Genomic DNA, 13,014 nt, shown 5'->3' on the forward strand with positions numbered 1-13,014 from the left:
TAATTAATATCATTGGGATAGTTACATCATTTAATATATATATCGGTAGACTATTACATCGTTTAATAATTTTTTGTCGAATTCTTTTTTTAAATTCATGAATAGATTAAAATTATTATAGATTTTATATTAATTTAAAATAATTTAATATGTTATTGTGATATTTATTAAATGATTTTTAAACTTAATAAATACAAGTTGAAAACAATTGTTTTATCTAAAAATTTAAACTCGATCTATCTTAAATGTTTTATCCAGTTAAATTCTACCACTTGATCTAATTTATTTGTAGATTTTGAAAATATATTTCTAATTTTTTTTTGTGAAAATAATTCTAATTTTAATATAACAGTCTTAAATATAATATTAGTTTAATTTATAGTGATAGATTTAGATGGGACACCCATAGGTTGGTGCCCTCCCTCTTATGCAAATTGTTTAATTTCTCATGTGTAATAACACATATATATTGCTATTGCATATATATTATTTAATAATAATCTATTACATATTATTTATATTATATTATATAAAATATATATTACATAACTAATGTGTTTTTATCAAAAATAATTATTGTAATTTGATTTTATGTAAAATTTATTATTTATTTTTTCTTTGACTCTCTATTCAATAAATTTAGTCCTATACTTTAACTCCTCCACCATATGACAGTGAAATTATTTATTAATTTTCTATTTCACAAGGTTCTTTGGCGATGAAAGGTGCCACTAGCTTTTTTTGTTTGGACTACAAGGTACCTCTAGCTATCGGTCAAAGAAATCATGTTTAGTTTAGTCATAAGTGCCCTGACCTATTTGTAACTAAGAGCGAGGCCAAGGTTTATACCATTTAAATTAATATAATCGTTTTTTCTCACAAGTATATAGCATTTTTTTCCAACTATATAGAGTTTTTGAATAAATTACTTGAAGTAATATATGAGTTTATAAATTGTAATGTTTTATTTTTTTTTTCGTTTTTATTCTCATTAATTAATTTTTTTAAATATTAATTAAATATTATCATTTTTATTCTCATTATTTTTCAGTTAATTCAATTGTTAACTTTATCAAACAGTTTAAATTAAATGAGTTAGGTTATTATCTATAAGTTAAATTTATCCATTATTTTAACTAAACATACCATAATCAGTTTCTTTTAAATGGACAATACAAGAATGCTAGGCTGTTTATTTTCCAATTTACATTTTAATTTTTCTTTGTATATGAATGGTTAGAATGACATTTGTTAATTGATTTTACTTTGGAAATAAATTATATGTACTGAAATTATTTTATGTCAATAACCAATAATAATTTGCCATGCCAAGAAATAATTACATAAACTCTCTATGATATAATGTGTCATATTGATAGATTAAATTTGGTGACAGTAGTTGATTTACGTACATTGTCATTCTCGTACTACCAAACTTTTACTTTTCAATGTGAATGGAAAATATGAAAGTTATCTATAGAGAAAGTATTTCTAGAAACATTAAAACCAATCTTTTGAATTTATTCATTTATTTTTAAAATGCATCAATGTGCTTAAAAAGTAATATTTCATATAATATGCTTAAAAAATGTGCATAAAATTGCATTTGTAGTCGTCATCTTTTTCATTTATTTTTTTGATAAATTTGTTAGTCTTCTTCTAAAAGATTGATACAAAATTCTTTATACAAGTGATTTAGAATTGAAATTCACCCCTATGATATAGGTAAATATATGGGGACCTAAACTTCAAATCATGAAATGAAAACGTTTGTCCATAAGGTGGCCAGCGGTAAAAAAACGTTATAGGTGTTGAAGAGTAGATGAAAAACAATATAACTAGCTAGCTCTACCAATATTCCATTTATGGTCGTAACTCATAAATAATGTAACGAATAAATTTAATATTCCTATATAAACAAACTAGCACCCTTCATTTTTGCTATCCCATGCCCAAATTGTTACAATTAATTAACTTTTCCCAAAAGCTAGCAAAGTAATGGCACCATCATCATCACTAGCAACTCCCATTACCATTACCAATACCAAGGGTCGAGTGTTGATTGTTGGAGCAACAGGTTTTATGGGAAAGTTTGTGGCTGAGGCAAGTATTACCACATCACATCCAACTTATTTGTTGGTTCGGCCAGGACCTCTTATTTCTTCTAAGGCTTCCATTATTAAAGCCTTTCAAGACAAAGGTGCCATTGTCATTTATGTAAGTCATAATATATATCTTTTCTTAATTGTGTATCTAATTTACTTCATTTTTTCCCTTTTTGTGTACAACGTTTTTCAATTCTATGTTAACACGACTTTTTATTGTTTGGCTTTAAAAATGTTTGTCCTTTGTTTTCATTTTTAATTAATTTTGTCAAAATGTGCAAGTTTAAAAAGCATTTGATGTGAACCGAGTGATTGAATTTCGGCTAAGGACAAATAGTTTGAACAAATTTTGATTAGATTTTTCTTACCTTTAAATTATTAAAGTTTCAATTTCTTGAAATCGGATAATTAAAAAATATTTGATTAGTTAAAAAATAAAAGACAACAATATTATTTGCTTCAATTTTTATTTTAAAAATAATCATGTAATCTAGGTAAAAGGAAAAATACTATAAAAGTCTCAATTTATTATTCAAATATATGACAACTTTTTGTTTTACCCATAAGAAGACCCAAAATTAAAATATATATACAATCCTTTGTTTTCTTCTTTATTGGGTTGATGATCTGATTAATAAAAAAATTGTATATGCAAAAATTAATTTCCACATTTGGGTTAATTACTTGTTTGGTGAGATCCAAGTAAAATTAGGTGTCTCTTGAGCCATAATAAGTTATGTTGCATATTTATATGGCAGGGCGTGGTAAATAATAAGGAGTTTATGAAGACGATTTTGAAAAAGTATGAAATAGACATTGTCATTTCTGCAATAGGGGCTGAGAGCTTGCTGAATCAGCTTACTTTGATCGAGGCCATGAAATCAATTAAGACTGTAAAGGTATAGTCTTCATTCGGAGGTCCATTTCAGGATTTTTAAATATACTCTCTGCATTTTAAAAGTTTATGTTTTTATAATAATTACATTCGTTAATTGTGATATGTTATGTTGAGAATATAAATTTATGTACAACAATTAAACTTTCTTTTTATAGGTAATTATTTTTTCTTCATTAAATTGCAACTATTGGTTTTATAATAAAATTTCATATCGAATAGCTTCACTTTTCTATAAATTAAAAAAAAAAACTTCAGAAAAATTTTATTAAGCGAAAACTTAAAGAAAAGCACAGTTTAGAGTCTAGAGCCATAAATGAATAGTAACTCTCAGCTACTGTTTTTTGCACCCATTTTGCAGTTATTTGTGGTAACACTTGGTTACTTTACGTTGATAATTTTCAATAATAAATGGCACAGTAGAATATCTTTAATTTTGAATTTATAAAGTGAATAGTAGTGAAATTAAACAAAAAGGGATATCTCAAGTTTAATTATGTTCTCAAACATATTAAATATCTTTATAATGATTATTTAAAATGTAGTTACAGTTAATAAAAGATATATCATTGTAATTATTATTTGAAATATATTTACGAGTCAACTACTATTTAAATTACTATTTATACTAGATGTTATCGTGAAATATAAATATTATTAAATGTAAAAAAAAAATAATGGTAAGTTGTTTTAACAGATTAAACTGGTAAAATTCGATTTGGTTTTGCCTTTTGATCAATTTATCTAATTTTAATTAATTTGGTAATAAATTATGTTTAATTTCATTTTCATCCATGTAGTTTGCCACATGGCCATGGGTGACTATGGTCATTGCAATTTTCAATTACTTCAAGTAAGTCCTTATATACTTTTTAAATTAATAAAATAAAATTTGGTCCAACCGTAAATATCTTGTAACATGACACCAACCTAAGATGACATGAAATGTCCACACACAAAAAAAAATAGTATTAACATGTGATTTGATAATGTTGCAGAGGTTTTTGCCTTCAGAATTTGGGCACGATGTGGACAGGGCAGATCCTGTGGAGCCAGGCCTAGCAATGTACAAAGAGAAGCGTTTAGTTAGGCGTGTGATTGAGGAATCAGGTGTACCATACACCTACATCTGTTGCAATTCTATCGCATCTTGGCCTTACTATGACAATTGCCATCCATCACAGCTTCCTCCACCTTTGGATCAATTGCACATCTATGGTCATGGCAATGTCAAAGGTATATATACTATTAGTACTAAACAACCACACTAATTTCTTACCTTAATCATCTATGAAGCACTGACACAGATCAGACACAAGATACAGTACATATAATATTAACTACTGATGTTAATGTCGTTGGCTCTTTCTTCACTATGAAATATATGATAGATAGTTAATCATAATATCATATATTTGAATGTGAATAGTTATTTTAATTCTTTTTGTGCAGCTTACTTTATTGATGGGTATGATATTGGAAAGTTCACAATGAAGGTGGTCGATGATGATAGAACAATCAACAAAAATGTTCATTTTCGACCTTCTACCAACTGTTATAGCATGAATGACCTTGCTTCTTTGTGGGAAAATAAAATTGCTCGTCAAATTCCAAGAGTCACCATCTCTGAAGATGATCTTCTAGCAATCGCTGCAGGTTCAATCATACTCTCTCTGTCTCGGTTTTATTTATTTCTCAGAGTTTGGCTAATTTTGTGAAAGAGTATTATTAACTTTGATATGTGGAGATGCAGAAAATTGCATACCAGAAAGTATTGTGGCATCAATCACCCATGATATATTCATCAATGGATGTCAAGTTAACTTTAACATAGATGGAGTTCATGATGTTGAGATTAGCAATCTGTATCCTGGTGAATCATTCAGAAGCTTGGAGGATTGCTTTGATAACTTTGTTCTCATGGCTGCTGATAAGATTCATAAAGGAGAAACTGAAGTTACTGGTACAAAGGCTTTAGTAGAAGCAGTGCCAATCACAGCTTCCTGTTAAAAAGAGGATATTTGTTTTGAGTCATAATTAGGATATGTTTGATGTTATTTTGAAGACTGTTTCACTTCATGTATCTTATTAAGATAACCTAAGTATAAACCACTGTTGTCTAAGACTCTAAGTATTTTGTCACATTATTCTTGCTACTTTGTGTTGGGGTAAAGCTCTTCATGTAGTTTAGCATTTTCATATTTGATATTTGCCATAATGATTTACAACAAAATTTTATGTGGAGCACTTGTAGTATTTACTATGGGAAATAATGGTTGCACAAAATATGCAGAGGTTAAACATGACTCTATTGTGCCATCCACCAACTAGTCTATTGTAGTACGATTAGAAACAAGTAGTTCAATTAAAATGAGAAGTAACCAACTCAAAGTGACCTAGTTATTTATACAAGTTAGACCACTCGCCGGAACCATCATGGTCCTACGGTCTTGTGCACATATCCACAAGCTTGTCAAAAACCATATCTCCACCATCACGCACATCCATGAGTTTGCTAGTAGCGGTCATGAGCTCACCACCATTGCTTGTTGCATTCGTCACCACAGGTTTTTTATTTTGCCTTTTTCTAGTTTGTTCTTGGATACCTCAGTGGATTGACTGGTCCCCTAGTTTGTAAGTTTTGTGTATTGAAATGTTTCCCGGAATTTATAGTGGTACTTTCTGTACAGTTAATATCAATAGCACTTCAAAAGTGGCCATAAAGAAAAACACGGGGCAAAATCATGAATGTTGTCCACATCAAAAAAATAGCATTAAGTGACATATTGAATACTTCACATACTGAGAGTTTAATTGCTTGAACCTCAACCAAACATTCAACAAAGTTTCCTTTGACTATCACAGATTCACAAATCACAGGCAATTAATTAAGTATCTAGTACTCACTCGCTTTTTCCTTTGATGTGAGTGTATACAAAAATATATATCCCTAAAGCTATACTTATCTACCATCATTTTATGTCAAGCTAGTAAGCCAATGTATACCTGCACACAATTGCAGAGACTAATTCCTCGAGTTAACTGAGATCCATTTAAGGAATTGGCCTCTCCTAACATATATTTTTTCGTACGCACCGGCCCGAGATAGAACCATGGACCAAATGATTAAGGGGACCTCATGTACTTGGTTTAATTAGTGTCTAGAGTGGTTCAACAAGATAATGAATGCAATAGGGTTTTGCTGGAAGGTTTGTTAGATGACTTTCCTCTTGTTTTTTCAAAAATAAACTTCTTTCCAAAACAAAGAAGTTACTATTGTAAGGAAGTTGTTAAAAGACCATAAAGCTGTAGGCACAAACATGCTTCAATGACAGTGATATGGATCCCTAACTGCATGACACTCCTAGTTCATATAGAGATCAATAAACAGCTTGCATGGTATAGATACCAAAATTAAAAATGGATGTATAAGATTATGTACAACTTTGGATGCTCATCATATCTATGAGCAGAGAAATAAACAAATTTTGGTGCTTGCCTCATCTAAAACTACAAGCTATAGTGAGATACCTACATATCTTACAGTGAATTCAGTCTACACATCATATACAGGCATCCGTTCTTCGATGATGCCACGGCAGATTGGGCATCTCTTGCATTTTTCGCAGCAAGTGCTGTTAACCACGTCAAATATCAAACATGAGCAACAAAAGAAAAAGGAAATCATCTACTTCTTTAACAATATGTTTCTTATAAGATATTGGTGTAACACTATATCAAAGATTGGTACATTGACAGGAAAATAATAAAATGGAGAAATTACCTGCAAAGAATGTGATGCTTGCAGGGAAGGAGGACCACATCAATCTGCTCTTCAAAGCAAACTCTACATAAGATCTTCTCCTAATAAATTTAGCGATCAATTTAAAGTGTGTTAGATCCTGATATTGTTGACAGTCATTCAAGCACAAATAATGAACGGAAATGCAATTGAGACAACTGTTCTCTTATTAAGTGATTTATTTATTTACTTCTACAATATTGTAACTTAGATCAAACAATATGTAATCAAGGTCGAGATGCTACATTTTGAAGTCTTTCAAATTCCTCCTGGCTATACTTGGTAACTTCTGTTTGTTCACCAAGTGCAGCTTGAAGTCTCCAAATCTGCAGAGTTATAAAGAGGCGATTATTGAAATGTATGAAGAAGAGTAAACATGCTCGTGTACTTGGTTTAACTTATTCTTAAACAAGGAAATCATGAATTAAGAAATAGATGCGGTCTCTACAACTATTTTAGTATAAGGAAACAATGTCTTCACCTCCTGAACAAGTTCTGCTCTAGGCATTTTCTTCACCGTATCAGGGGAGAAAGTGTTGTACCTAAATAGTAAATCAAATCATATATCATCATCGAGAAGTTTGAATAACATTATTCACTGGTCAAAATAACAACTATACAAGGTAAAAATGTGTAGTATGACATAATTAGAATCATCACTAATAACAAATCATAAATGAGCAAGATCTCCACAATTCTTCTTAAATTTTTCAACCGAAGAGAAAGCTTTGCTATTGTAAGCCACTAGGATTGAGCCAAATGGTGAGGGGCGCGAATAATTTTTATATGATAATAGGTTCAAGCCTTATTACCACCGTTATACTAAAAAGGCATAATGTTACACAGAGTACTAACCCTGACCCAGAACTCCCAGCACAAAAAAGTCTAGCTTCTTCCTCTCTACTTCCTTCGTCTATCGACCACCAACCTAGCAACCTGTCAAGAGGAAAAGTGCAGCCAACGACAAATTCTTCATGTTAGTTCTGCGACATTTTAAGTTGTTCTAGGTTCAGTAGATAATCTACCTAAGGTTAATTCGTTTTTTCTAGCTAATCAAATCTAAACTGATATACCTTGATCCATGATGGAAAAACCCAAAGCAGTCACGGGATTTTGATGCTATAGATGAATAGTTTCTAGGAATATCTCCATTATAGAGTAAAAGAACAATCTTCTCTATTAATCTATATGTTGCAAATAATACTCCAGCTCCTTGCAACAGAAAAAGAGGAGAAAAAATGACCCATTTCGGTATATTTTTCGCACCCGATGGTGTTCCCTGAAATTTAAACAACAAAAAATGAGGAAAGAAAAATCAAAGAATGAGGAAACCTACAAAGTGTGAGAAAAATAGTGACAGGGTTTTTTTGTTAGCATTTATACCTCTAAATGCATAAAAAGTATTATTTGGAAAGCAATGAATGGAATTTTCATAATATGCCCGCCTATGTCCTGCAGAGTGCAAAATGCATTTTGCTGCCAATCTTCATCTGTCGAAATAACTATGCCTTCTCTACTCCATTCCAGATATCTTATGGTATTTGACGATGAACATGGTTCTGTAATTTGAGAGTTTCCGTGAATTGTTGGATTGTGCCACTTTGTACAAACGAGAAACGCAAAGCACTGTGCAATGCTGCAAAAGGATAAAAAATGTTTTATGATGCAAAAAGCACAAGACTAATACCAAATGCTTAAAACAGTCTACCAAGAGAAATTGACTATACCCGTAGTTGATAAATAAGTCCCACCAGCCTAGAGCCGCAACATCGCCTACAGGTAATTGAGAATTTTTTTAGTAACAACACGTACAAGATTTGCCAACAGATCAAATGTATAAGGACAAAGATTTGGTAAAAAAAACGCCACACCAACAAAGAAAGGAAAGAATGATTGAACGTTTACAACTGACAAGAAACTCAAATGTCAGGTTTGACAAGATCACAAGAGCACTTATTTCCAATTTAGATGGAAGTGGAAATTTACCACAGCATAGATAAAGTAAAACAGATAACCATGTTCTAAATCAAGTCTTTCAATCCCAAGTAAATTTCGTACAATATTATTTCATATTAGTACCTTCTAAACACATTGACATTTTATATACCCGAGAAATTGACAATCTTCATGATTCAAAACACCTATTTTCTGAATCGGGAATCAAATTTCATTATGAGTGCTTACTTTAAAACCCCCTCCCTTCTCCCACCTCTATCTCCAAAAAAAATCACAAGATAACCAAGGAGTCAACTACAATGGGTGAATCCCAATCAAATAGAGAAATAAATCTCGTAGCTTTCAAAATTAATTTAGAGCCTCTATTGAATTTTACTGTAAGAACACCTTAATTTCAAAATGATCCCAAATAAAAGTTAAGTTTCCTATGTTGTTCATTAACTAAATAACAAAGTTGTCATGGCCAGACATTAGTGTATTACAGACAGCTTATATCAGTATATTTAAAACATAGTTTTAAACATCTTATCAAAATGTTGTGGAAAATTAACCAACATCAGACACAAATAGATGCAAAGAGGTCAAGAAAAGGTGCGGAGTGGAATCTATAACATTACATTTCAACAGTAAAGTAATTACTCAGTCAACAAATGTTTCAATGATGAAATTAAAACTTACCACATATCTTTAGAAGGGTGAACACTGTGGCAGCAATAAAGAAAACCATGGCTATCGAAATCCAGAAGTGCTGGAAAACATAATTATACAAATTAAAGATGAGCTTTGGGAAAATAAAAAGCAAGTATTGAATAATTAGGTAATGTTAAGTTAATTATTAAGATGTGAACAAATGGCTCTGATACTAAGCATGATTAATCCTACAACATTATATAAAACAGAGAGAATTAAGACTGTTTGAATTCAAAAAAATATTTGTTTTATTTCCAGTTTTTCACTAATATTAACTACAAAAGTGCCATCGTGTTTTACTTTATTTCTCATATCCAAAGATTTGTACAGGAAATGGTGAAAACAATAAAATACTATTCTGGATTTTCACGTTGTCATGTACGAATTTATTTAAAACAAGAACCAAAGTGAAAATAAGGTGATTTTTGTAATAATCAGTAAAATCAAAACAAGAAAACATTTTTTTCAAAACCAAACAGGGCCTTAAACTCTAATCACTAATGTATCTCAATTTTCAACGAAGATTAAGTATTGTCTAGAGCCATACACATCAACGGCTTTTAAATTATAGATACTTCTAATCTTATAGCTTTCTGTAATAATCAGTCTAAAATTCACAAGAGATTTGAACATAAGTTACTGAAAAACCATCAAAGCCGAGTATTTTACAGGGCATTAGGTGCCTATATCAGGAGTATCACTGACGGGCCTTACTTTATTGAATATCAAAGCATATACTGATCAATTAATTAATGAACTAATGAATGGTATCTTACAGGAAGAGTTTCCCATACTGCTTCATCAGTCATATTTTCATCATCTCCAGGAATTAAAGCTCTACACATCCTATTAACATACATTTTTTGTCAATAAAGCACCAGTTTGATTGAAGAGTATATAATAGTATTGAACCTTGCAGTTGTATAATTGATTAAGATTGTGTCTAACAATGTGTAGCCATACAATTAACAACTACCAGCTTATAAGTCCTGACGCTTTTCAACAATCAAAATGATTTGCTGAATATAAATTTTGGTAAGCCACAAATGGAACAAGATAAATTACCTGATGTTATCGATCAAAATCATCAATTCGAAAGTTATAAGAGGTATGAAGACAATCTTTAAATTCACCACTGCATCATTACAATGAGTAATTACTTAAATTGATAACATCTAAATCAATGAATTATAAAAAGTACCACAGTTCATCTTGATGTGAAGTGATAGTGGTCAATAATATCCATGATGGTTGTGACATAAGAAATGTCGCTTACCATAACTGCTCCCAAGATGTATACATAGAAGAAGCTCAAATGCCACAAGCAATGGTGTTGCTATGACTGAATGACAAGGAGCCCACTGTATGCGAACAAAATATTTTTTACATCAGGACAAATTTCTAATTTTTCCGCAAAACAGGGAAGATATTTGGAAGTATGTCTTACTTGGCGACCATGAGGCGTTGAGGGAGCAGGCAACGAAAACCTACCTCGTGCTACCACCACATGGAAAAGCCAAAGAGGAAAAAACACAGTCCTACCAAAAAGATAGATACGTTATGATATAACAAACTCTGAAAGGGATGAGCGTGTTATGGCTTAGTTTAATCCTCAATCTGAGATTTACTACCCAACACTCCACATATCGATATTGTAAGACATGGTTTGAACTTTACATGGAATGATCAAAGATTTATGTCTGATGTACTGCAACATAATATAAATCGAAAGGACATCAACATGAATTTGACGCCCAAACCCATGCATATTAGGATGTAGGATAAAGCCTTATTGCAATTTGCATTTCAGCCAAAAAAGTTATGCAACAAGTACTTAACAAAATTAAATGGGGAGAGAAGGGTGTCATTCCAAGATGACATCAAACCTAATCTTTTACAACACCAGGAGGCCAGTAGAAATATGACCAGACCATATTTCCAGACAGCTATGAAGCTCAGATACTTCATAAATGAAAAAAAATGAAAAAAGTAGGGCGCCCAACACGTATCCAATACTGATATGTGTCTAATATGTCTCAATACATGTCCAAAAGTATCCAATAAATTTCTTATCTTATTCTTAGAAAAATTCTCCGATACTTCTTCTATATTCCTTACCTACAGTTGTTCATTATATCTGGATAAGTAGTCCATCCATAACCAGATCCAAACCCAGTTACAAGAAAGCACATAAGACTCTTACCAACTAAAGACAAGTTGTCGCCCAGATCCGACACGACATTGATCGGCAACTCTTACCATGTAAAGACATGTTGTCAACCAGATAAAACACAACATTACTCAGCATTTTTTTGACTTAATTTTATATCATTTTAACTATGTGTTTCTTTACTTCATTTGCACCCCCAGGAAAGGAAAAAAAAAAAAAAACACTTGCTGCTCATCATGGGTGCTGCAGGGGACATTTTTCTAGCTCTACACTTTCGCCCATCAGTGGAGTTGCTCTAGTTGCAGAGCTGCTGATTTGCATAGCAGTTGCTCATTATTTTCGCAGTTCATTCCGCTCATTTGATAGTAATTAAGCTTAAATGCACATTATATTTCATAATTTTACTAATTTTTCATTCTTCCATCAAACAAAATATCTTCACTTTCATTAGGACACTAAAACACAGGAATTCAATTCAAACACACAAAAAATTCAGTGTCACAAAGGGAAAGCAGCAACCAAGAACGCAAACTAATACCATACCAATTCCAAAGGAAAAATCCAATAAAAATATATATATATATATATATATATATTAATGTAACAAAACACACAGAATACAAATGAAGCAGGCAACTTTTCTAAAAGGGAAAAAAAAAACCAGAATCTTTCTCTTCACTTGAATGTAATTTTCTTCAAAATAAAAAAATTAAAAAAAAAATTAAAAATTAAAGCTTTCACACATGCATTGAAAAAGGTGGAAACAGAATTGACCACAAACCATATCTACAGCACAAAAACTCACAAATTCAGGATGAAGCTAGGTATGATCGTTCAAAATTCAAAACATAAATTAAAAAATGAAAAAAGCTAAAATTTTGTTGTGTCCCTTTGATTCCTTACTAGATTTTTCCTAAAGGGTGATAAATAAATTAAAAGGTAAAGAAAGAGAGAGAGTGGAAGAAGAATAAACTCACCACCATGAAAAAAGGAAGAAACGGTCAAGCTTGAGAACAAGAAGAAGGGTGAAGGAGAAAAGAAAGGTATGAGCAAGCATAGCTTGAAGGGACTTAGCTACCCTTCTCCAACTAATCACTCTCCTTCGAACCAGCATTTTCCTTTTTTATTCTCAATAGAAGAATCGGAGAGACCAGAGAGAGAGAGAGAAGACAAAAAAGAAACAGTTGCTGAGAGAGAGAGAGAGAGAGAGAAAGACGAGTATCTATGTTGGTGTTTTGTGTGTGTTTGTGTAGATAGAGGGATTTCGAAAATCGAAGGTGATGAAACCCGAAATATCGCAGAGGATGATGGAATGAAAAATCCTCGGAGGTTGCGAAGAGAGAGAGTGACTTTAGAACAAACTTTATTTTACTTTTTTTATTTTTATAACTCTCTC

The 13,014-nt window shown here is 31.4% G+C and overlaps 2 protein-coding genes across 3 annotated transcripts; one reads left to right on the forward strand and one right to left on the reverse strand.

Moving 5' to 3' along the window:
- Positions 1 to 1,865: 1,865 nt before the first annotated feature.
- LOC101493305 (leucoanthocyanidin reductase-like) lies at positions 1,866 to 5,201 on the forward strand. The gene is made up of 5 exons (XM_004496145.4): positions 1,866 to 2,217; positions 2,864 to 3,004; positions 3,999 to 4,236; positions 4,453 to 4,656; positions 4,754 to 5,201. The coding sequence occupies exons 1-5, from the start codon at positions 1,999 to 2,001 to the stop codon at positions 5,008 to 5,010; spliced, it is 1,059 nt and encodes a 352-aa protein (XP_004496202.1). The 5' UTR covers positions 1,866 to 1,998; the 3' UTR covers positions 5,011 to 5,201.
- Positions 5,202 to 5,549: 348 nt separating this feature from the next.
- On the reverse strand, positions 5,550 to 12,976 carry LOC101493626 (uncharacterized). Of its 2 annotated transcripts, XM_073367712.1 has the most exons (15): positions 12,596 to 12,976; positions 10,896 to 10,986; positions 10,725 to 10,809; positions 10,514 to 10,583; positions 10,225 to 10,294; positions 9,437 to 9,506; positions 8,530 to 8,575; positions 8,186 to 8,438; positions 7,876 to 8,081; positions 7,658 to 7,738; positions 7,284 to 7,344; positions 7,048 to 7,128; positions 6,785 to 6,864; positions 6,536 to 6,635; positions 5,550 to 5,682 (listed from the first exon to the last, which is right to left on the reverse strand). In XM_073367712.1, exons 1-14 carry the CDS (start codon positions 12,730 to 12,732, stop codon positions 6,557 to 6,559), a joined length of 1,410 nt encoding a protein of 469 aa, XP_073223813.1. In that variant the 5' UTR covers positions 12,733 to 12,976; the 3' UTR covers positions 5,550 to 5,682; positions 6,536 to 6,556. The 2 variants fall into 2 exon arrangements, with proteins under 2 accessions (XP_073223813.1, XP_004496203.1); XM_004496146.4 differs by lacking the exon at positions 5,550 to 5,682 and having other exon boundaries at positions 6,375 to 6,635.
- Positions 12,977 to 13,014: the final 38 nt, after the last annotated feature.

The sequence above is a fragment of the Cicer arietinum genome, chromosome 4 (genome assembly GCF_000331145.2).
Source record: "Cicer arietinum cultivar CDC Frontier isolate Library 1 chromosome 4, Cicar.CDCFrontier_v2.0, whole genome shotgun sequence".
Taxonomy (NCBI): Eukaryota; Viridiplantae; Streptophyta; class Magnoliopsida; order Fabales; family Fabaceae; genus Cicer; species Cicer arietinum.

Excerpts from the sequence above, each read along its gene's own strand:
- LOC101493305 (XM_004496145.4), top strand. The coding sequence starts at position 1,999 with ATGGCACCATCATCATCACTAGCAACTCCCATTACCATTACCAATACC. Across the intron at positions 2,218-2,863 it reads AAGGTGCCATTGTCATTTAT|GGCGTGGTAAATAATAAGGA; the intron begins GTAAGTCATAAT and ends TTTATATGGCAG. Across the intron at positions 3,005-3,998 it reads AATCAATTAAGACTGTAAAG|AGGTTTTTGCCTTCAGAATT; the intron begins GTATAGTCTTCA and ends ATAATGTTGCAG.
- LOC101493626 (XM_073367712.1), bottom strand. The coding sequence starts at position 12,732 with ATGCTGGTTCGAAGGAGAGTGATTAGTTGGAGAAGGGTAGCTAAGTCC. Across the intron at positions 10,295-10,513 it reads ATTTTGATCGATAACATCAG|GATGTGTAGAGCTTTAATTC; the intron begins GTAATTTATCTT and ends GTATGTTAATAG. Across the intron at positions 8,439-8,529 it reads GACTTATTTATCAACTACGG|CATTGCACAGTGCTTTGCGT; the intron begins GTATAGTCAATT and ends ATCCTTTTGCAG.